This window comes from Pavona decussata, unplaced genomic scaffold (assembly GCF_977016875.1).
Source record: "Pavona decussata unplaced genomic scaffold, jaPavDecu1.1 SCAFFOLD_27, whole genome shotgun sequence".
NCBI classification, from domain to species: Eukaryota; Metazoa; Cnidaria; class Anthozoa; order Scleractinia; family Agariciidae; genus Pavona; species Pavona decussata.
In genome coordinates, this window is record NW_028145450.1 from 595,146 (window position 1) to 618,307 (window position 23,162).

At 38.8% G+C, this 23,162-nt stretch overlaps 1 protein-coding gene across 1 annotated transcript in view; it reads left to right on the forward strand.

Annotated features, from left to right (window-relative positions):
* The first annotated feature begins 173 nt into the window (after positions 1-173).
* LOC146485199 (long-chain-fatty-acid--CoA ligase 1-like) overlaps positions 174-23,162 on the forward strand; it is a 31,342-nt gene continuing 8,353 nt past the window's right edge. The window contains exons 1-20 of the mRNA XM_085103583.1: positions 174-430; positions 597-786; positions 3,259-3,367; positions 4,636-4,703; positions 5,862-5,969; positions 7,473-7,572; positions 8,991-9,163; positions 10,253-10,285; positions 10,657-10,708; positions 12,193-12,269; positions 12,915-12,992; positions 14,827-14,909; positions 15,845-15,896; positions 16,782-16,864; positions 16,961-17,015; positions 18,176-18,271; positions 18,476-18,548; positions 19,331-19,419; positions 19,887-20,003; positions 21,937-21,990. Of these exons, the coding sequence (XP_084959709.1) occupies positions 625-786; positions 3,259-3,367; positions 4,636-4,703; positions 5,862-5,969; positions 7,473-7,572; positions 8,991-9,163; positions 10,253-10,285; positions 10,657-10,708; positions 12,193-12,269; positions 12,915-12,992; positions 14,827-14,909; positions 15,845-15,896; positions 16,782-16,864; positions 16,961-17,015; positions 18,176-18,271; positions 18,476-18,548; positions 19,331-19,419; positions 19,887-20,003; positions 21,937-21,990 (1,662 nt within the window). The 5' untranslated portion in view covers positions 174-430; positions 597-624. The remainder of the gene's footprint in view (positions 431-596; positions 787-3,258; positions 3,368-4,635; positions 4,704-5,861; positions 5,970-7,472; positions 7,573-8,990; positions 9,164-10,252; positions 10,286-10,656; positions 10,709-12,192; positions 12,270-12,914; positions 12,993-14,826; positions 14,910-15,844; positions 15,897-16,781; positions 16,865-16,960; positions 17,016-18,175; positions 18,272-18,475; positions 18,549-19,330; positions 19,420-19,886; positions 20,004-21,936; positions 21,991-23,162) is intronic.

Consider the following 23,162-nt stretch of genomic DNA (forward strand, 5'->3'; position numbering starts at 1 on the left):
AAATAAACAAAGGATTTATTCTGATGACAAGGCAACTCACAAAGGACTTCCGTTTAAGAGCGAAGTCCCGTGCATTTTAGCGCTAACTTTGTGGGAGGGCCCGCGTTCTCACCAATCACAAGTTGGGAAGTTTCGCTGTTAAATAATTATTGACCTGTTCAATCCACGTTGGATTGATAGTCAAAATCCTTTATCCTTCGCTCTGTGTTATATTCTTTCCGAATTCGGTTATTTGCAAACTGTCAGTTTTTTTTTTGTATTATATATCAGCCTTTGATCCTTTTGAACGAAACCTGTCAGCGGATCGTCAGCGGTCGGTCATTGATCAAAGGTCGTTGAAGGTCGTGTGCGAAGGGGAAGCTATAAAGTATAAAAAGCTCGTTCCCCGGCCCCGAAGATATCCAAAGGATCAAGAGCTCTGTAAATCTGTGTAAGTAACTCATAAACCTTCTGTGCTGTGAAATTGTTCGCAAAAGTCACAATCAATGATCGCAAAGTACTGCACGATTTAACTCAAGTCACATGAGTGATAGGCGAACACATGTATCAGCGCCATGCTTCTTGAACTTAAGCTTAATTTCGTGCTTTTTTCGCAGCAAAATCAAAGCAGCATTTGAGTAAGAGATGGGAGATGATGCTGCTGAATCTGCATTGAGGTATCTTCAAGATCCAGCCGTGGTTGCAGGTCTCGGAGCAGTTGCTGCAGCATCGATGTATTATCTAGCTTCACGTCCGGCTCCCCAGCCATGTCCGGTTGATCCGCAGAAACAGTCCTTTGAACTACCGGCAAGTATTCTAACTACATCACTGTTCTTGCTTCTTACTATCACTCAAAAAGAAAATTCTTAGCACGAGATGTCTTTTAACTGCGACCATGCATCAAAAAATATATACTATTTGCCACGGACTTTACACCCTTGGAGAAAATGATAGAAAAAGTGTCGAATTTAATCTAAAGTGCGCGAGCGAAATCTTCTTATGTCACGTTCCTTGCTCAATAACATGTTTCATTAGGGTTACTATTGTTTTTAATTTATACGCGTGCAGAACATGTAACTTATCCTAGTGTTTGAATCTCAAATGATCTAAGTTGGTCCCTAATTGAATAAGATTAGGATGATCTTAAAAAACTACACTGTTCCATCTTTAGCATAGCACCACCCCCACGCTAGTGGGACAAATCCTACTTTTGGCATTAAATCACAGAGAGCTTTTCGACTCTGGTTACCAACAACCTTAGTAATGCTTTTTCTCGATCCATTGTTTGTTTTGCATTTGTTTAATTAAGAATAATTTCAGGCTTTGTTTGCTTTTCAATGTATTCAATCACTGAAATTTTGGTCAAGCACATGCAATCTGCTAAGAAATTTACAGCAAGTAGTTTTGAAACAGATTGTTAAGTTATGTGAGAAGATTATATTTGCAGATAACCTTTTGAACCTTGTTAATGTCTTTTTGTAATATTAGAGGACTTCATGAAACTAGAAGAGTTTGTGACACTTTTAACCCTGAAGTATCATAGACCCTATGCAAAAATGGCCCACCTTTTAATATAATTTATATGTTTGCATTCAAATTAGCTTTACTTAAACCTTGCTCTTGAGTTCAAAAATAAAAAATGATACAGATGACTTTCAAAGTCAAAGTGTCAACGAATGAAGAATTTTGAGGGGTTAATAGTTCTGGTTCTCTCCAAATCTTCTGAAGGTTACCATATATCATGCAGGGTCAAGAAACCATCTTTGTTGGGTTTTTGACTCCATACCCTCTCTTAATTATCTGGAATACTATATCTGAGACTGGGCCATTGTTGTCATTGGTTTTGGAAACATTTACGATTGAAAATATAAAAAATGATTTTCAGTAGTGAGTACTATTAAAAATAGTGGTATGAGCATCATTCCAATTTAGGGCACATTCTTTTGGGAGCTATTCCATTTTTGGAACGAACAGAATATCATTCTGTTCATGAATTCTGCTCCAGATAGAAAGGAAGGAATGCGGCTTACTTGGAATAGACAGAATACGCATTATTTTGGGAAATTTTTGACAGGAAATCCTACACAGCCACTCATAACGAAACCTTGGATATGAGCATGTTTTCGGCGATGCCGTGCAATGCACAAAACACTTAAAACTTCAATCAGTTCCCCTTCATCATCTGCATGAAATATCGAAGATATGGCCAAAAAGCTGGTAGTTATGGCAAAGACTGTCTTGGCCATGTTCAGCCGCCATGTTCGCTGACACTCAAGTGCATGCGCAGACATAGTTGTCCTCAGGTCACCTCCACCATGTTTCTAGATTTTAGGAGTGTTTTTTTCAAAATTGAATAAGAATAGCTAGAATAGCCCCAAAAGAATGCACCCTTTGAAAAAATCCTGGAAATGAAATGGAGGCTTTTGGGAGCAACGCCAACATTAGGTTTCATGTAACAAATATCTTCCACAGAGTGTACTGCTAGGATTTGAATGTCAATATAAGATAAGATAAGATAAGATAAGATAATTTATTTAATGTCAAATACACAGTGGGTGGTCTCCCGGTCCCCCGAGCCACAGGCTCATGATAAAAGTGTTTGAGCATTGGAACTACTAATCAGAAGGTCATAGGTTTGACTCCTATTGGTAGAACTCAGATTTTATTTTTACTAGTATGCCTGTGTCACTCACTGACAAAACTGTACTGCTCGGTGGAAGAGCATCCAAACTAGTAGCTGCAAGGTCAAAGTTTCGACTCCTGGAGAACTTGGATTTTTTTTCTGCTAGTGAAAATTTCATGAAACATCATTTGCAAATGTATTTCTGACCACAATGCTACACTATGGAATAAATTATTGTAGAAAACAATCTGGCACAAGGTGTATGCTTATTATGCTTCATGGTGGGAGCTAGGGGTTGAGATCACATTTTTACCAATTAAAGTGAATTGATAAGAAGTCCATTCACATGAATTGCAATGGCAGAAACTGCCAAGGAGGGTATGGCAAACAGGATGCTCTCTCACCAAAAAAATTATTACTGAATCAGATTTTACTCAATTTAGCAGAAAAACTAACGCGGAGAGATTTCGACGTTTCGATGACATCCTGTCATTTTCTTCATTTTCTTGATAATGATGACAGGATGTCATCGAAACGTTGAATTCTCTCCGCGTTAGTTTTTCTGCTAAATTTAATAACAAAAGTCAATCTTATACGGATTTTACTCAGGCCAGTCAATAATAATATTAATTTTTTAAAATACATTGCATTTTCAGGATGGCGATTATGCCAGAATGAACTCGCTGACCACAGAGCTTGTTGAAAAATTGTTTGATGATGTCAGCACAAGTCATGAAGCTTTTTTACGAGGAGTGAGGATATCAGGTTTGAGGATTTAAGGCAGCTTTGTACTTCAACCTGTTCTCGCATCAGGGTGCTTCTCGCAATTTTTGGTGGGGCTGTGTCACCCAGTTCTGATCTTCAAACCTGACCCTATTTCAGACCAAAATATTTAATTTTCCCATTGATACCATTTTTAGACTTGTGGCCAGATTCACAAGGCCTTCCTAAGTTAAGATGTTTCCTTAGTATTCTTTCTTGACGGTAGCTTATTGTTAGTCCAACAATAATCTACTGTCCACCTTAATTTCAACATTTCATTAGGTTCAACGGAAGAAAGAAAGGCACAATCTGCATTCGATCTTATCTAGTGGTAGTGTGACACAAGAAGAACGAGGAAGTCTGTTTTTTTTTTTTACGAAGCATTCAATATTTATAGTGGACGTAAAAAGCAGGAGATTTATGTACCAAAGCGGGAGACGAGGCAAAAAAGCGTAAGTCTGATCTCCCGCCAAAAGCAGGAGAGTTGGCATCACTGCTCCTAAGACCTACGCATGTACCTATGTCAGACCTGGGCCAAGTTGTTGAAAGCATGATTAGTGCTAATCCAAGTAAACTAACCATCTGATGATAACTGATAGGTTTTGTTCACAGTTAACCTGGGATTAGGGCTCATCAGGCTTCAAAAATTGATACCCATTTTCAGGCTTAAATGAATAAAAATAATCTACACCCATTTTCAGACAAGAAAGGCTAAAAAACCATGACCCCTTGTGGTCGCACATAAGACATGATTGCCCCCCTCTCCCTTCTCAACCCCCCTCCCCCCCCCTCAACCTGTTCCTAAGTATAGTACAAAAATTATTGAATACATACATGTACATGCTAAGGGATATTACTGTGATTTACACTATACTGCTAGATATAAGTACACTATGGTCTGTGAGCTATTAGGCTTCTATTTAAGTGAAAGAGAAGTAGTAAGAATGTTTAGTTTTGGAGGAGGTTGAAAAAGTGCTCTTCTCATTTGTTCTGGTGTAACAATTTTCCTGTGCCCAGTATGTTTTGGTAGTGATCAGCTTCCAGCAGGCACCATAATGCAGTCTCCAGGATAACCCCTTGCTGTGGCTGCCCAAACAAAGCCACACACGAGAACACAGATAGTGACAAGTGGTACCCTTGAATAACCACTACACCCTTTGATAATCAACACCTTGGTGCCAATCAGAAGTACTTCTCAATGAGCTTTACAGCAGTGCTAATTCAAACAGTGTTGAAAGCAAATGAAAGTCAATAGCTGGTTATATTTTCAGGAGATAAGCCCTGCTTGGGATACCGCAGTAGTCCAGGGGGTCCATATTCCTGGCTCACATATAATGAGGTTAGCTAATATTGCCAATTATTATTTTTCAATCCTTTGATATGTATGCCATCTAGTTTATAATCTAACCCTTGTTGTATGTTCTTCCTCTTCCCTTATCAGGCTGTCACTCCATCACAGCTTTCCCTCTCCTTTTACCCTAGTCTTCTTTTGTTTGTGTCCTGGGATTTATTCTAACTTGCAGTTGGCTTATTAATGTCCACTTGTTCTCCTTTGGTGATTTTTAATTGCCTGTTTTATTGAAAGGGTGTCCATTAGTGCTTGTAATTGGACCCTGTTAATACAACCACCATCAGGTCATAAACCACACAAAAATACTTTTGTATTAGTAGGCACTGTCCTCAATACATTAAATTTCACCAAATTTTCAGAAATAAAGTGATAATATTGGGACCTATCCACTGGTTAAATTGTATAAATTATGCTAGTAGAATGGTAACTTTAGTGAAATTTTCCTTCCCACTGACGCATACTGTTACCATATTTGTGGGGCATGGTGTACTACACCGATCAAAACCGATCAAAACTCTAGAACTGCGTTATCCAATTCATGAGTCAGTTTTTAAAATTAGTAGATCAGTAGAAATTTACTTTGTTACTTTGTGGTTTAGTAAATTTCCACCAGTATAATCCATTTAGACCTGACTGTGTGTTATTATTAACTAGTAATAATCAAAGATTTGGGAGTGCCTTTGATGTCACAGGCTCTCTCTCCTTTGCCAAGTTGGTGATGTTGTCATTTGCCCCTCCAAAATCTGCGGGGATGCCAGATACGCGTGCCAAAATCCATTCATTCAATCAACGTTGTGCCATGCAATCTGGGGTGCTTACCATTTACGCAAACCACCCGGATGGAAATTTTTGGCATAAATACGAAATGATTTAGCTTGTCTTAACAGAAGATGGATAACATGCAAAATGTGTAAACGTCAGCTGTAAATCCCAAAAGTGCATCACTTTGACCAGAAGCCCATTATTTCAGAAGTGCTCCAAATGGAATGATGCGTACCATTTGATTTTCCAACTGGAATTTCCGGGTTTTCCATGTAAATGGTAAGCACCCCTGGATTCCAATCTGTATTTTTAGGAGTACATTCTGTCTACGTCAAACGCAATAATGTTGCAGGTTTCATTTTTTATTTCTGTTTTCCATTACAGGTTCTTGAGCGATCCACAGACACTGGTTCAGGGATGATGGAGCTCGGCTGTCATCCTGGTGATGATGGAAATGTATTTGTTGGTGTTTATGCTGCAAATAAAATTGAGGTGAACGCAATTTAATCAAACACAACCTCTTAAGACAAAGTAGAAACTCAAATCCTAGCAGTATGCAGGATGTTTGTCCCATGAACCTAGTTTAATGGCCTTAGCTCCCACGAGTCTCCTGTAGCTCAGTGGTAGAGCATCCGAACTAGTAATCGGAAGGTCTTAGGTTCGACTCCTAATAGGAGCACTCGGATTTCTTTTTTCCGAGTATGCCTGCGTCACTTTCTAGAATAATCATCATTCTCAAAGTAGAAACTGTTTCTATTCTGATGCTCATAATTTATGGGCGTGCAAATTATGACGTGTATTTATTTTCTTATTTTTCAATTGTGGACTGTGACATGACTGCATGCATTTGAACTGGACCAAAACTCAAATTGACTAAGTGAGTGAAATTTTGTTTCTCCATGGAAGAAATAGTCCAGAGAAAACAGGAAATGGTGTTTTAGAGAATCTGAACTATTAATTTTCATAAGAAACTTCCTGGGTGACCACAAACCTATGTTACTCTTTGGTTTGATTCCTTAATTAAAGGGAACCTCCACTCCGATAACAAATTGACGGTAAATTGTCGGAAATAGTGTCTAAATTCTAAATTTTAGTTTAAAAAGTAGAAGTATCATTCAAGTGTGCTCAAAATTAGATATGATTATCGCCTATTGTCGATTTTAAATTTCCTGGGCACCGCCATATTAGATTTTATGACGTCATATGGTTGCTGCTATTGTTAGTAAGCAAAACTTCTTTTGTGTGAAACAATAGAGCAACCATATTCCGTCATGAAATCCAAGATGGCGGTGCCCGGGAAATTTAAAATGAAAAATAGGCGATAATGAAATTAGATTGTATTTTCAATGATTTAACGTTAATTTATTTCAAGAGTAGAGGTTTCCTTTAAATGGGACTCATGTTCATGTGTCATATTTGCTTCAAGTGTACAAATGTATACAGCATAATTTTTTTTAATATGCTTGTCGACCAATTCTTCATGTTGTTATTTTTTGTACGAAAATCGGAAAAAAAATTCATGGTCAATTTTCTTCCTCATTGTTGGAGGCGTATTAAAAGGGTCAAATTTCACTTCCGGTTGGGTACAATACTGCGCAAGACGGAAGACTGTGGACAGTAGACCTGTGACATCAATACAGGAATTCTAGTCTCGCTATTTCTCTTTTTTGTGTGCAGAGGAAGAAAACTGTGTGGATGAAAATATGAATGGGATTGTTGAATACTCAGAACAAAGCCACGGAGGAATAGAGAACTGCGAGACAAATCGTTCCTGTATCTATGTCACGACGCTACTATCTCCAGTCTCCTGTCTTGCACAGTATTCTACCCAACCAGAAGTGAAATTTGATGCTTTTTATATGCCTCAAATGAGGGGAAGAAATATTGATACGGAAGTTTTCGTTGTTATTTTCATATGGGGATTGAGAACAGCATTAACATTTCGGACAAGATAATGAAGACACGTTAATTGTCTTATTGTCTTCCCAACTTTAGTGGGTGTTTGTCGAGCAAGCTTGCAATATGTACTCGCTGACAATAGTTCCTTTATACGATACTCTTGGCCCAGAAGCTTGTGTTTACATTATCAATCAAGGTAAGTTTTGTTTGCTCAATCCTATTACTAGACAAGTCATGTTCACATCTTGAATCTACATGTAAATGAATCATTGACATGTATCTGTTCAATGCATGTGTTATTGCAGCTGTGTACATTTAATTTTATTTTTTCTTCTAATCTTGGTTTGAAGTCAAATAAGGATACAGGGGTACAATGTGTAAAATACACAAGACTGTGGAAATTGTACAATTACAGAATGATGCCACATTCTTCCCTGAATAACATCATTTAAAAAAGGAATATGAAGTTAATTGTTTAAAAGAAACCTTCACTCTCAAAACATAATTATTAATATTAAATTGTTGAAAATACACTCTACTGTACTTTGAAATTTCGTTGGAAAACATGGAAATAATATTTCGGTGTCAGACAAAACATGATTTGATTATTGCCTATTTTCGCTTTAATTATATAAATTTAAATTTCCCAGGCTCCGCCATCTTGGATTTCATGACGTAATACGGTTGCTCAATTATTTCACACAAAAGAACTTCTGCTCAACAACAATAGCGGCAACCGTTACACATCATAAAATTCAAAATGGCTGTGCCCAGGAAATTTAAAAGTGAAAGTAGTCAATAATCATATCTAATTTTTAACACACTTGAAAGTCATTTCTACGTTTTAGACTAACACTTAACAGAGTGGAGGTTCTCTTTAAGATTTATATAATGCAACAAGCCCTGAATCATTCCATCAAAATGAACTCTAAAGTAACTATCATGGCTCTACGTCATTGGGGAGTGGGAACAAATGTTTGGTTTTATCAAAAGAGTTGATAACTAAAGGTAATTTGTCCACCGTAAAGAGATTTGAGAGCTGACGTTTTGAGCGTTAGCCATTTGTTCTGTTGAAGGCTAGTGCTAGTACTCAAAACCTCAGCACTCGAATCTCTTTACAGTGGCAAAATGACCTTATCAACTCTGTTGATAGAGCAAACATTCATTATGTAACTGTATTCTTTTACTCTTTGGATGAACTAAACTTTTCACTTTGATTGCTTTTACAATGTATTAATTTTGTTTCGATTAACTGTAGTTTGAAGCCCAAATCTCCACTAGGAGAATAATATTATGGAAGAAGATGATGATGAACTGTAGGTTGTGATTACCATTGTTTTGGAATTTTCGCCTAAATTTTCGGAGCTGGTTGATGACTTATTTGTTCTAAATTTTGAGCCCTGTTTTCAAGTGTTTTTAACAAGGGCGTTATTGTTTATGAATAATTAAAATAGGTGTAATCTGAATAATATCTGTTACAGTGACTATAACGTAGAATCTAAACACATCACCTATAATACTATAATGATTAATTTTTGAGTACATGTAATATAATTGTTATTGATCAATAAGTTAGTCTTCTTGTGATTGAGGATTGCTTTTATTCCAATTTAGCTCAAATGACGACTGTAGTCTGCGATGAGAACAAACTCAAAGTACTTTTGGAACAGTGCAGCAAATGTTCCAAGTTGAAAAACGTTGTCAAGATAGGCTCCACCATTACTGATGACGAGAAGGCTGCTGCAGATAAAGCTGGGATAAAGGTCCTTTCCTTTAAAGATCTAGAAGTAAGTTGAAACAAGAACTGTCAACTAAAAATTTCATTTAGAATTTACTGATCGATCATAGTAGGTCAAGTTTAATTTTGTTAATGTGTGCATTAATAGTTTGTTAGAAATTATTACCTTATTGTCTGAAATGCAAGCTTGTCACGAGGTTAGCTTTTTGACAACTTTCTCATGAGTTTTGCATCAATGTGCCTTGTTGTATAATTGCGTGAGGTACCAATCGGTATTTTAGGATTACACAAAACATTTCTTGAGGAAGAAAGCCTATGGCCAGGGAAGCTACGTGTGGTCTTTATTATGGAGCTCACATACCATAAAATCCTGCCAATAAGCCCCCCCCCCCCCCTCCCTCTTTTAAACCCCCTCTGTTATAGGCCCATCTATTTGTAAACAAAAATTTTAGCCTGGTTTTAACCCCCCCCCCCCTTCCTCTTTTGCTTATAGCCCCATCTTTATGTAGAAACCCCCCCTCCCCACCTAAAAAATGGGTATGATCTTCCTTTGTAAGAATCCTGGCTCTTAAGCCTCCCACCTCTTAGCCTGTGAATGCAGACGTACTTCCGGCTGTCACTTCTCACAGGAGAAGCGACAGCCAGAAATACATCTGTGTTTGCACGCTACCGGTACCCACCTCTTGAAGAAGATACATGTGGAGTTTCACCTTGAGACAGATGACTCAGAAAATGGCATTGATAATGATGAACAAATAGAGTTTGAAGTGGAAAGCCTTAATTAATTTTCCGAAGTAGAACTGAAATCATAGTCTGATCTTGTTATGTTAAGTTCTGGTTAGAGCTTGTGTTGTCACGCAACGCTCCTCCCCACGTGGGGAGTCCTGAGCATTGTGTGATGAAACAAAGAACGGCTGCGTAGGAGACTAGTTAAAACCTGGCAAGAAAAAAGTTGAATATCTTCTGGTTCTGTTGACTAAGACATGAAACCATTTCCCTGCTACAGTAGCAGAGGTCTCTGACGGTCCCTTCTAGCTGTCAGAGACCTCTGCTAGCAGGGAAGAAACCATGTACATTCCTTATTTATTGTCAAGTTAATTTATTTTTAATTACTGGTTTATTATTTTTTTTAATACAGGAGCTAGGAAAGAATCATAGGCATGAGAAGAAGGTAATTGAAAGCATGCCGCAAAACTGTAGACCTTCTGAAAGTGTGTAAAAGAATTTTCCTTATTTGCTTGATCAAATCTTCATGTTCACTATTAAATCCAAAGAAAATAATAATCCCCTATCAACTGAAGGGCTCAGAGCATAACCGCCTATGTTACATTTTAGATCGCCTTTTGTTGTTTCAGCTCAGATTCTCCAGAGTTTTTGCATGTGGCCTTGAATTCCTTCAGGAATCGTTGCTCCAATGTTTTGTCCCTGCTTTGATTTGCGCGTCGATTTGTGTTAAAACGAAAATCTTGCCCATAATTATAGGTTTTTATTGCAAACAAAGTACAAAACAGCTGATAAAGTTTGCCATCATTTTGTCTGCAGCTGCCCAAGCCAGAGGATATTGCTGTTGTTTGCTACACAAGTGGGACCACAGGTCAGTTGAAGAATTTTGCTTGTTGAGGGGCACAATTAAGACACTTCAAGCCATTAAATTTAGTGAATCTTTATTCAAGTGACTGTCTCCGTTGTCTCCCAGACCAGACTCTCCACTATCAAATTGAAGTCCAGCCCCTCCACTTTCCACAAAAGTAGGATACCATTAAAATCATGTTCAATACTTTCAATTGTGTAAGGATGGAGTCGATTCGACTCAACGGAAGTCGTCGCGAGAGACCTAGAAAAATTCACGTGGATTGTTACGGGGGGACTAGAAATGTTGGCAAGTTGTGGGAGGTTCATTGAATGTTACCTTAAGGACGCCCTTTGAGAGTGACCTGATTCGCGACCTGACCTCCGGTGAGTTGAATCATTTGATTGCACATTGCAATTTACGTGAGACTTTATTAAGAACTCGCCGTTAACGAACTGACATATAGGACGGTAGCGAACTGACCTAAGACGTTGGCGAACTGACCTAAGATGTTAAAAGACCATTAAAATTATGTTTAAATACTTGCAATTGTCTTAGGATGGAGTCGATTCGACTCAACGGAAGAGACGTAGGAAAAATACGGATAGATTGTTACGGGGGGGGGGGGGGGGGGGCTAGAATGTTGGCAAATTGAGAAAGGTCCATTGCTCTTCCCTAGACGAATGTTACCTCGAGCACGCGTTTTAAGGACGAGAAAGGGTCATGTTGTTACCCTTACTATCTCGCGACCTCACTTGATGAGTTGAATAATTTGAATGCACATTGTAATTTACATTAGAGACTTTATTAAGAACGAGCCGTTAGCGAACTGACCTATGACGTTGGGAAACTTACCTCAGACGTTAGCGAACTCACCTAGGACGTTGTTCGCGAACTCGTCGTTCGCGAAACAACTCGTAAGCAAAACGACCCGGGTTATGTACATTACCGGGCGTATAGTCGACTCTTCTCAGGTCTCAGAGAGTTAGCGGGATAAGTAGCGTGAGGTGAAACCCTTTGGAATATAAAATGGTAGGCTTTCTAGGTTCCGCGCTGGGCTACCCTGCTTACGTCATAATGTATTTTGAATCAAGAATCGGCTTCTTCAACCACCTAAGAGCGTGCTGTGTTTCAAAAGGACCCAGATTTTTCCAGTAATCGTCAAACGCAAAGAATCCACCATTGTTGCTGTGAATAAGATAACAGAAATGTTCCTAAGGATAAGTTTTTCTTATATAGAAGAAAGAATCTCGCAGTTTTCTACGTAAACCAGACTGTTGCAAAAAAAAAAAAAACTCAAAAAATTCAGGCTTGAACGAGATTTGAACCCATGACCTGTGCGATGCCGGTGCAGTGCTCTACCAACTGAGCTATCAAGCCGACTTGGAGCTGGTCATGTTCTGAGTTCATAATAGACCCGTGAAGAATAAATGATTATGAACAATTGTGAAGCATGTATACGTACTGCGGATGAAAGATTATAAGTCCTATTTATTTGAATTTTTCAGGGGACCCTAAAGGAGCCATGATCACTCACAGAAATGCAATTGCCATGCTGTCTGGTCTTGTATATCTAGTTCAAAAGGTATTTGTCATCATGTTCTCAATGTATTTAAGCTATCATTTGGCCGGGAGCAGGGATGGCGCAGTGGTGAGAGCACTCGCCTCCCACCAATGTGGCCCCGGTTCGATTCCCGGACTCGGCGACATATGTGGGTTGAGTTTGTTGTTGGTTCTCGCCCCTGCTCCAAGAGCTTTTTCTCCAACAATCCGGTTTTCCCCTCTCCTCAAAACCAACCCTTTTAAATTCCAATTCGATCTGGAAAGTGTCCCCAATTAGTGCTCTGCGCTAAATACATTGACACTTAAATAAAGTGATTTATTGATTTATTTATTTTTATCGTCATGCTTATCTGCAGCAGTGTAGTGTGGGATTGTGAAATTGTCATATTCGCATATGTCACACATGACATTCAACTCCTACCAGTATGCAGGATGTTTGTCCCATGAACCTAGTTTAATGGCCTTAGCTCCCACGAGTCTCCTGTAGCTCAGTGGTAGAGCATCCGAACTAGTAATCGGAAGGTCTTAGGTTCGACTCCTGATAGGAGCACTCGGATTTTTTGTCTGAGTATGCCTGTGTCACTTACTGAATAATACATCTTTCTCATATATTCCATCACATTCATTCCACATTTCAAGTTGTAATGATTTTGTTTTTGTTTTGTAGTGTGGAATTGATGTGAGTGATGCTGATGTACATATGTCCTACCTTCCTCTGGCTCACATGTACGAGAGGCTTGCTCAGGTCAGCTAAACAATGCTATCATGTACTTGACTGTAGAAAAAACACGGATTTAATATAAAACATTTTTGCGGACCTTAGCAGTTTAATTAGCAAAACACTGGCTCTCAACGTGGATTATACACTTTAGGCCACTTCTTTACTGTCCTCTGCAAAACAACAGGGAGCTTAAGCAACGACGACGGCAACGGCAATGAAACGTCACCTGAAGATGTATCTTTATTTCATTTCTACTACTTCGCGATTATTTCAACTTGCTCAGTAAACTATTCAGGAACCAAATTGGTAGGAATGGCGTACAAGATAAAGAAAATGAAACATTCACCGTCTTGTTCTCCAAAAAACCCTTATTTGTGGTCATTTTAAGTTATTGTTTTGCAGAGGACGGCAAAGAAATGTACCAAAATGTAAAACGCACTTGCAGAGCGAAGGTTTTTGCTCATCTGTTAAACCTATTGTTTTGCGGCGCACCCGTCGCCGTCGTCGTTGCTTAACAACAACAACAATTTATTATGAGAAAGAGAAGTTACAATATTACATACCCCAACAACGTGAAATGTCCACAATCAAGGTGTTAAGGAGAACGTTAACACAAGATGATCACTCTTCCTTTCTCTTTCTGGACTTTAAAGCCGCCCTTATGGCGTTAGCTCCTGGATAGTTCGGCCACATTACACAAACTAAATGAGTAGAAAGTATCGCGAATTTATTCAGCAAATTGGAATGTAATTTTTAAGTTCCGTTTTCGTTGGCGTCGTCTTCGTCTCTGCTTAAGGTCCGTAATTTCTCTGTTTGTCAGATCAGTGGAGAAAGAAGTAGTCTTTCTCTGTAGCATGACAGCCATAGGTATTAAAACATGAAGGAACTTCTTCGTAATGTTTTAATACAGCTCTTAATTGGCTAAATTTTATTGTTTATAACATTTTTATGCCCATGAATAGCAAGAAAAACTGGGCAAGCGGAGGAACAACTGAACAAACCAGAAATTCAAACGAACGAACAAGCGGAAGCCCGAGCGAACGAACATCCGAGCGAGCGAACGGATAGCCGAATGACCGAGTTAACGATCAAACGGCCCACCGAGCGCTCGCCGGCGAAAACGAACGAACGAGGAAACGAGTGAACGAACCCGCGAAACTAGATGAACAGCTGAACGACCGAGTGGACAGCTCTTTTTTTTGCAGTCATAAGCGTTTATAGCTACAGCGTTGACAACAGCCATCTGGTTATTTGTTCATGTTTCAACTGATGAATGTGAGAGGTTTCGTTGTAAACCCACCTAATGTTTTCATCCGATTTCCAAATTCCGAGAAGTGAGTTAAGAGTTTTTTTATTTTTTATTTTTTTAACCAACTTAGAGGCGTTTGGAAGTCGGATGAAACGCTCTTTCGAGCTACCTAAACCAAACCATAGGTGCTATAATTCTGGGAAAAATTCAAAGCAAAACATCACGTCTCCAAACCTCCTTCACGGTAGTGATTTCCATTGTTTTCTTCATGAATTGTGAATGATTAAAGAAAGCCAGAGGAGTTCCTTCTGTAGTCTAAAGTATTTTGGCCGTACACTAGTCTCCTGTAGCTCAGTGGTAGTGCATCGGAACTAGTAATCGGAAGGTCTTGGGTTCGACTCCTGATAGGAGTACTCGGATTTCCTTTTTCCGAGTATGCTTGTGTCACTAACTGAATAATACATCATTCTCATACTTGCATTTTGTTCAAAATATTCACCGCAGTGCATTAGATAAAAATGTTGAACCAAATTCACCATCTCGTCATTTTCAATAGCCATAGAGGTGAATTGTTTGCCAAATTTATTTGGACATTCTTTTTCCGTACAGCTGATGTTGTTTACCTTTGGTGGAAAAGTTGGATTCTTTGGTGGGAATGTACGAAATATTCTGGATGATTTACAAACCCTAAGGTAAGTTTTTCTAGCGTCAAGTCGTGTTGTTGTTGTTTTGCTGCTGTTGCTGTTGTTTTTTCGTCTATCAGTTTTAATGTGAATTCACGCATGATCAGGACGGCGAATAGCCTCCCTCGCAGACGCTCTTTTGGCTTGTCACGCAATCGGAGGAAAGATTGCGTGACGAGCGTCTTCGAGGGAGGCTAGACGGCCGAGAGAAGAGGACGGCAAAATGTGCTTGCGTGACCTGCCTGTGACCGCTAATGCCAATCACCTTTTGAAGCAACCTGCTACAGAACAGTAGTCGCCCTTAACACTAAGGATCATCACAACATATTCATTAATTAAATAAACCGCGCATTTTAACTGTGCATACTTTACTCGTTAATGATAAATTAAAGTTGCCCTCAGCTTAAAGGCCCGGCCAAACCATTGCAACATCGTCCAACATTGCTGGACGATGTTGCATCAACTTGTTGTATCCTTTTGGCCCGGCCTTTTTACGTTAACGTAAACGAGGTATGCCGTCGAGTGATGTTGAACTGAGAAGAGCACCTATACAGCTGTTTCGACGAAGGTTGTCCCAAAAAAGCGTAAAAGCGTACGGTTTCGGCATTGTCGCGCACGCTTTTACGCTTTTTTTGGACAACCTTCGTCGAAACAGCTGTATACCTGACTGAGAAATAGTCATGCGTGCTACCAAAACATAAGCAGAATGTAATAACATCCAATACAACCTAGACACCTAGACTCTCAAAACAAAATATGCATTCCTAGCCTGAGTACCAGGGCTTCCTTGGCCACTAGTTTATCAGAAACTTTCTGGTGAACAACCATCCAAACACGCTGTCATATATCACATGTCCTCCTGTCCTTATATGGTAATTGACGTAATAATGCAAAAATAATAGAGTCTTAACATCATTCATTGATTTCCATGCGTTCAATTGCAGGCCAACTATTTTCATCTCAGTTCCTCGAGTGTTAAACAGGATGTATGATAGGGTATGTATATCAATTGCAATTGTAAGCATTATTAGAGCGGTTTTCGATGGAGTGTTGTAAAACCAAAACCAAAGTACTCTGGCCACTCACAGCAGATGTAAACAACACAATGACGGAACCATTCAGAATTCGAAGCAAATTGATGAAAGCAGCGTCAAGCGCGGGAATCACGTGTCACGTGGTTTTGGTTTTGCCTCTCATTGGTTGAGAAAGTGGGGCGAGTTTTGCTGAACAATGACAGTAGTTGTAAAGCGAAACCAAAGCAAACGCGAAATTACGTTCGACACTCAATTGAAAACCGCCCTATTATAACGAATCCATAGCTGAACATTATTCTGCTGTTCTTAATGGTGATCAAATGGACTGGAAACTTGTCCATTTACCAATTACGTACCGATTAATTGGGCCGATTTGGCTCAATTTGACAAAAAAAAAAGCCACGATTGGTTTTTGTTTTGCTTCTCATTGGTTGAGAAAATGGCGCTAGTTTCCCAACCAATCACAGAGCATAGACCGGTTTTCAATTGAGTGTCGAAAGTAATTTCGCGTTTGCTTTAATTTTGCATTACTACGCTCTGTGATTGGTTAACAAAACTCGAGCCACTTTCTCAACCAACGAGAATCAAAACCAAATTAAACCAGTCGTGTTTTCGCCGCACGCGTTTTCCCGCGCTTGGCGCCAGTTACATGTATTTGCTTCGAATTCTGATTGGCTCGGGTTGTTTACATCTGTTGCCATTGGCCAGAGTAATTGCTTTGGTTTGGGTTTAACGACACTCAATTGGAAACCACTCTAGTAAAGCGAAACCTAAGTAAACGCGAAGTACTTTCGACCCATTTCGACACTCGATTGAAAACCGTTGTATTGTTTTATTTTCCTTTTAGGTTATGAAGCAGGTGTCATCCAGTTCGGTTAAGAGTTTTCTTTTTAACTTGGCCATGCGATCCAAGAAGGCAGAACTTGAAAGGTTGGTTAATTGATCTTTGCTTCTGACTTTCAGTATGTCTATCAGACAGCAAAATCTTTATCTTGCTGTTTTGCTTTCTTTTTCTTTCCTTTTTAGAAATATCGTAAGAAGAAACAGTATTTGGGACTATCTTGTGTTTAGGAAAATTCAGGTTAGTGTTTTCATTGAAATGCTTTTGTTATATTTTCGTTATTATCATAATAATAATAATTTATTTACTTATACAGCGCCCTTTAAAGGTACACTGTCACGGCGATTTTGCTATATTTTTGTCAAAATGGCTCAAATATTTGACAAAGAACCTTTTTTCTACCATGAAATTGCTGTTAGAGCACCGGGAAGGAAATATCAAGGGATTTATCTGGGGAAGAACAAACTATAAGCAGTTTTTGACGACTTCTCTACAATACACAGGAGGAACTTAAAAAAACCATCCTAGCCATCCCCAGCAAAAGATAATTAATACTAGTTTCTGTGCATTATTAGGGTTATTGTTAACAAAACTGAACCATTATTTTGAAGATTCCATCAATTCAAATATGTTTTTTGGCTATTCAAAGTAACACAAAAAATCGGTGACACTGCCCGTTAACATAAGAAAGATCAAAGGCGCTTTACAATCCAAGAAAACTAATATTTACAATAGATATTACAGTAAAAATGCTATTTGCAATAGATAATTACAATAACAGTACTATCATTTCTCTGGGATGAGCCGCTTTGTAGAGCTACACCACAACACGCGAGAGTTTGCCTGTTGACAGATTTGACTGCGGTCAAACGAAAAAACTAAAAAAAAACCATTAAAGATAAGGTTTTTTTTTCACTTCGACAGCTCAAAGATGATAAGTTTTTTTGCTGAGTTTGCAACTTTACTAAATCATTTTGCAATTTACTACAAAAGTTTCAAGTATTTTAAAAGTCAAGTATGCGAAGACTTGTCGGCATGATTCACTTGATCATTCCTGAAACTTTTTTTATTATGATCCAATAAACTCGTAGACTCACAAAAAACTTAAAAGCTTTTAGCTTTCAAAGTAAAATCCTTACTTAAGCGGACTTTTCATAATTTCACGTTTGACCGCCTTTAAGTTCACAGACATTCTGTTTTCTCATTGATAATCGAGAGCGCGAGCGAAATAAAGACTGAATGAGTACGACACGACGTGGTGGTGGGGAGAAAGACCATCAATTAAGCAATCGGACGAATGAAGCGACAAAAAGACAAATTTTAAATCCGCGCATTTACCAGCTGTTTACTCGAGCTGTCACCGCAAAATTGAACAAGTCAGTGTTTTTTCTTTTCCGCAGAATTCACTTGGTGGTAGAGTCCGTTTTCTTATTTCTGGGTCTGCGCCACTTCGAGATGATGTTATGGTTTTCCTGCGTTGTGCTCTTGGTTGCCAGGTAATGTGGTCGATTTTTCGTGGTTGTTTTTAATAAAACAATTATTCCACTTACGCCAGTTGGATAAGAGATGATTATGGCCAACTCGGCGCTACACGCCTCGTTGGCTATCTATCATGTTGTATCCAATGCGCGCTCGTGGAATAATTGTCAATTTGAATTAACCTCCAACAAATATTTTATGTCTTCTCATTTTCTCATCAGGTCTTTGAAGGTTATGGGCAAACCGAGACTACAGCTGCCGCTACTTTACAGATGATCGGTGATCAAACTTTCGGTGAGAGACTAAGAACAAAAGAGGCTCTTTTGCTATCTCTTGGATTGTTTGCAGTGACATTCTAACTACAGTCAACTCCCTTTCCTTTATTGCGGACACCCTCGGGATCGCGAATTAGTGTCCTTAATAGCGAGAGTCCGTAATAGCGGGAATTTATTTCAGTCAAACGTCTGTAATTTATTGTTGCCGGGTATTTAGCTACTGTCCGTATTATCGGGGTGTCCGTATTAGGGAGGTGTCCACAAGGCGAGAGTTAACCGTATAAGCTTCTCTACTTATCTGTGAAATTACCAAGCACTTCAACTCTGTGTTTTCAGAGGATAGTCATTAAGTTAAGTTGACATTTTTAGCACAAAAAGGCAAACAACCAATAAACAATAAAGAAATTAAGATCTTTCAAACCAAGTCGTAAAATTTACACTCACGACTTGTTCGCTTTGTCAATCAGCTGTTTTAAATTTTAGGAACAGTAAAAGTTTCATTATTAAACCGTTTGTTCACCATCGCTATTTTCGTTGTGTGAGAGCTGCGAACCTCATTATGAAAGCGAGGCTTAGTGCAAAGTTTTCGTTCATATGCAAAGCTTTGCACTTAGCCTCGATTTCATGATGAGATTCACAGCAACTCGGAAATGGCCTATCGTCACGGGAAAGAAGTTACGAGATTCCGCAACAGTCGATGAAAAAAGCTTTGACGATAGAAGGATTTAAAGACTGAAACGTGAAATACAGGTTTGGATATATCTTCCTATTGCCTTATGCCCTTTTATTTATTTATCGCAGGTCACGTGGGTCCACCTCTGCCTTGTAACAAGATAAAGCTGGTTGATATACCCGACATGGAATATTACGCCAAGGATGGCAAAGGAGAGGTGAGAAAATGGCGCAGCTCGTCTAAACACTCTATTGCCGCCTCTCTGCCAGGTCTCCAGGTTCGAGCCTTTCCGAGCGAGATCATTTTCGCCTGGAGGTCCTGGGTTCAAGTCCCGCTCTGACGGCTAGCTGGAGTTGTTTTCCGGTAGTCCTGAGTTCAACACCTCAGTTGCGCTTGTGGCAGACTGGTCTGCCTCCTTCCAGTTGGGATTCTTAAATTGTTTTGTTCAATTTTCTGATCATGGCTGAAAAGCCACTCACGGGAGAGGATATGTCATCGTCCATCCCTCAATTAAGCGGGCATCAGCTTAATACAATTATGTTACAATAGATGTTTTTTGTGTCACACACTTAGCTATAACTGGTGAAATCGCTAAACATCACACTAGGTGGAACAAAAAAACTGACATTGAAATGATAAGTAATAAAGTTTCTTAAAAGTATTTTTAAAATCACTTGTTTTCAGATTTGCTTTTATGGGCCGAATGTGTTCAAGGGTTACCTCTATAACGAAGAGAAGACGAAAGAAGCCATTGATGAAGATGGCTGGCTGCATTCAGGGGACATTGGAGAGTGGCAATCGGTAAGTGTATTGTGCTCAAGTTGTGGAAGAACTGATTCACGCAATTTAAAGTCAACTCATAGGAACTTGAAAGTCTTAAGGCCTGTTTAAACGGTTTCAACATTTGCTTCAACATGCGTTCAACACTTTGTTAAACCAAATGTAGGGGTCGTTCAGCATTGTTGAAAGTGTAAAAAATAAAATTGTTGAAAGGTTGTTGAAAGCGTGCTGAATCAAATTTAAATCGGTTTAAACTTTCATTAAACATCAATTCAACATTTCCTTTGTTCTCGAAAATGTTGAATGGCGTTGAAGCCATTTGCCCAACATCCGTTCAACTCTTATTGGACCAATGTTGGTCAAATGTTGAAACCGTTTAAACGGGCCTTTACACGAAAACTTAACAGCTTCAGGGGAATAACATCACTCTTGGATCACTTTTTGTGAAAACAAAAATCGTATTTTCTTGTCACCACAACTTCAAAAATAGTTTTGGCTATTGACATTCCACTGGACTTGATGCTCACACAAATTTGTTTTCAAGGTGAGCAGCCTGATAAAGTCTTAGTCGAAAGGTTGAGGGTTTTTTTGTGGAATTGTAGGATGTTTTTTTCCTTTACCTTTTTTTTTTAAATTTTATTGCCTTACAGAACGCAATAAATGATTGCAATACTAGATACTACTTGGAAATAACTACTCACAGAGCTGACATTAACTATTATACTAGACGAAGCTTATGCTTACGATACTATACTTACAATGCTCACACTTACAGTATTTACAACACCTTCTATCCACAATAACAGATCTAACACATAACAATGAAGAAAAAAAAGAAACAAACAAAACAACAACAACAACAACAACAATAACAATAACTTAGTACAATAGAGTAGAAAACGAAACACAGGGAACAACACGTGTTACTTACACAGACCTTTACTTGGAGGTTGCTCTGTTTCGAGGCGTGACACGTGACACATTCTTGTCCAATCAAAGAGGGTGTTTGGGGTGGGAGTTATAAAAATGAAACTTGTACCTCTTCTTATGGGCCATTACCAGGTTAAGCAGAGGACTGGCTTGAGATGGAAATTTGATGTGGTTCGTCCATCCGAGTGATGAAATTTAATTTAATAAATTCAGTACGTTTCGTGAAAAATCAAGTGGTTGATTGGAACTTGAGCCACGTTATAGGGTTAATAAATTGGTTGACTATCCAGCTAAATACCTTATTATACGAAATTAACAATGCACTTTATTAACGCGATTTTACAAAATTCGCGTTAATTCAATGTATCTTAATTAATGTCGATGTAAATTTAATGCACGCTATTTTACAATATTGTTATTTTAAAGCACCTGTATTTCATTACAAAACCTTATTAGTCAATGACTCCTCTATTGGCTCTTCAGAGTCACTATCTTTTGAATTGATAGGGTCTAGTGAGGCTTCAAAACCAAATTTTCGGCTTTAAAAAAAATTTAGAAACATACGTGCACTTGTCCTGGAAGGTTTTATTGACGAAGCCAAAACGCAGTTTGGCATTCAGAAATGCAAAGTGCGAGTTTGCAGAATTATGAAGATCACAGTAAATAAAGCACTAATCGAAAAATTCGCGTTAATTTAATGCATGTAAACCTAACTTTTGAAAAGTTCGCGTTAATTTAGTTTAACGTAAATTTTCTTCGCATTGTCAACGTGCATTGTTAATTTCCTATAATAAGGTATCGCCAAAATTAACGTGACCTTTCGTACAGTGACATTGACTTATCAATTAGATTCAATTTGCAGCTCCATTAAGCCCGCTGCATGAATTCGTCGTTCTCTATTAATGCTATGTGCTCAATGATTTCACCCAGATAGACTTTTGTTGATCTCCGTTTACAGCTCCATTCGGAAAAAAATAGCAGCTAAACTAACGTTACTTATCATTTTAATGTGTTACTTTTCCAGAGTGGCACATTGAAGGTGATCGACCGTAAGAAGCACATCTTTAAACTGTCGCAGGTAAGATCATAATGTACTGAAGTACTGCCATTCCCAAAACCCCTTTAATTCGACTAACTTGTCAGTGTGCCTCATCTTAGGGGGGGGGGGGGGGGGAGGTCAATAAAATCCTCAGAAATCATAAGCCATTTTCATTGGTTTTCGGTGGTTGTATCGAGTTGGTTCGTCTGTAGACAGACCATAAGCTTCAAAGACGATTTTGCCTCAGTTCTGTGCGGCCATAACCGAGACAAAATCTGAAGGGATTGCATAGTGTCACCAGAGCATAACAACGCCAATACCTCATCCCCAAATGGTAGCAACAAGCTGATTTTTTGACAAAAAGACATTTGTCGTTATGATTTTCTTTTTGACTAATTTATCAAATCCCATAATTTCTCAAGTTTAAATATTTGTGACGTCAGACTTTACGACTCTGTGGGCCACTTGCCTCACATGCATGTTCCCTTCACTGGATAATTTTTTTAAACAGCTTTATTGGGTACTCCACTTACACCGCCCCTGGATTAAGACCTAAATTAAAACAAAATGAATACGCGAGCATTCTTAAGGAGAAGAAGAAAAAATTAAGAGTGGCATGGGCACGTTGGGACTAGCGTCCACGTGCAGGGGTGATTCAGCTCATATACCGTTGAAAGATGAGTGCTCATTAATTTGCGGACAAAACTGAGTTGAAAGGCATTAGGCGAGCAAAAACTGGTTGAGGGTGCTAGCTTACAAACATAGTTCCAAAGTTTAAACGATCCTTATGGCCCGTTGAAACGGTTACAACATTTGACCAACATTCGTTCAACAAACGTTGAACGGAGTGTTCAAACGGATTCAACGCCATTCAACACGTTCGAGAACAAAGGAAATGATGGATGAATGTTGAATGAAAGTTTAAACAATTTAAATATGATTCAACACACTTTCAACAAGCTTTCAGCATTTTTTACGCTTTCAACAATGTTGAACGACCTGTTCAAACGCCCCCCGACATTTGGTGCAACAAAGTGTTGAACGCACGCATGTCGAAGCAAATGTTGAAACCGTTTAAGCGGGCCTTAATTGTACAAGTTGGGAGGATTTCTTTAAAGTTTAAGACAGTTCATATTCAGTAATCACTTAATTTAATTTCTTTGGTGATCATTCCTTTTATTCTCATGACCAATATGTTTAATTAAGTAGTG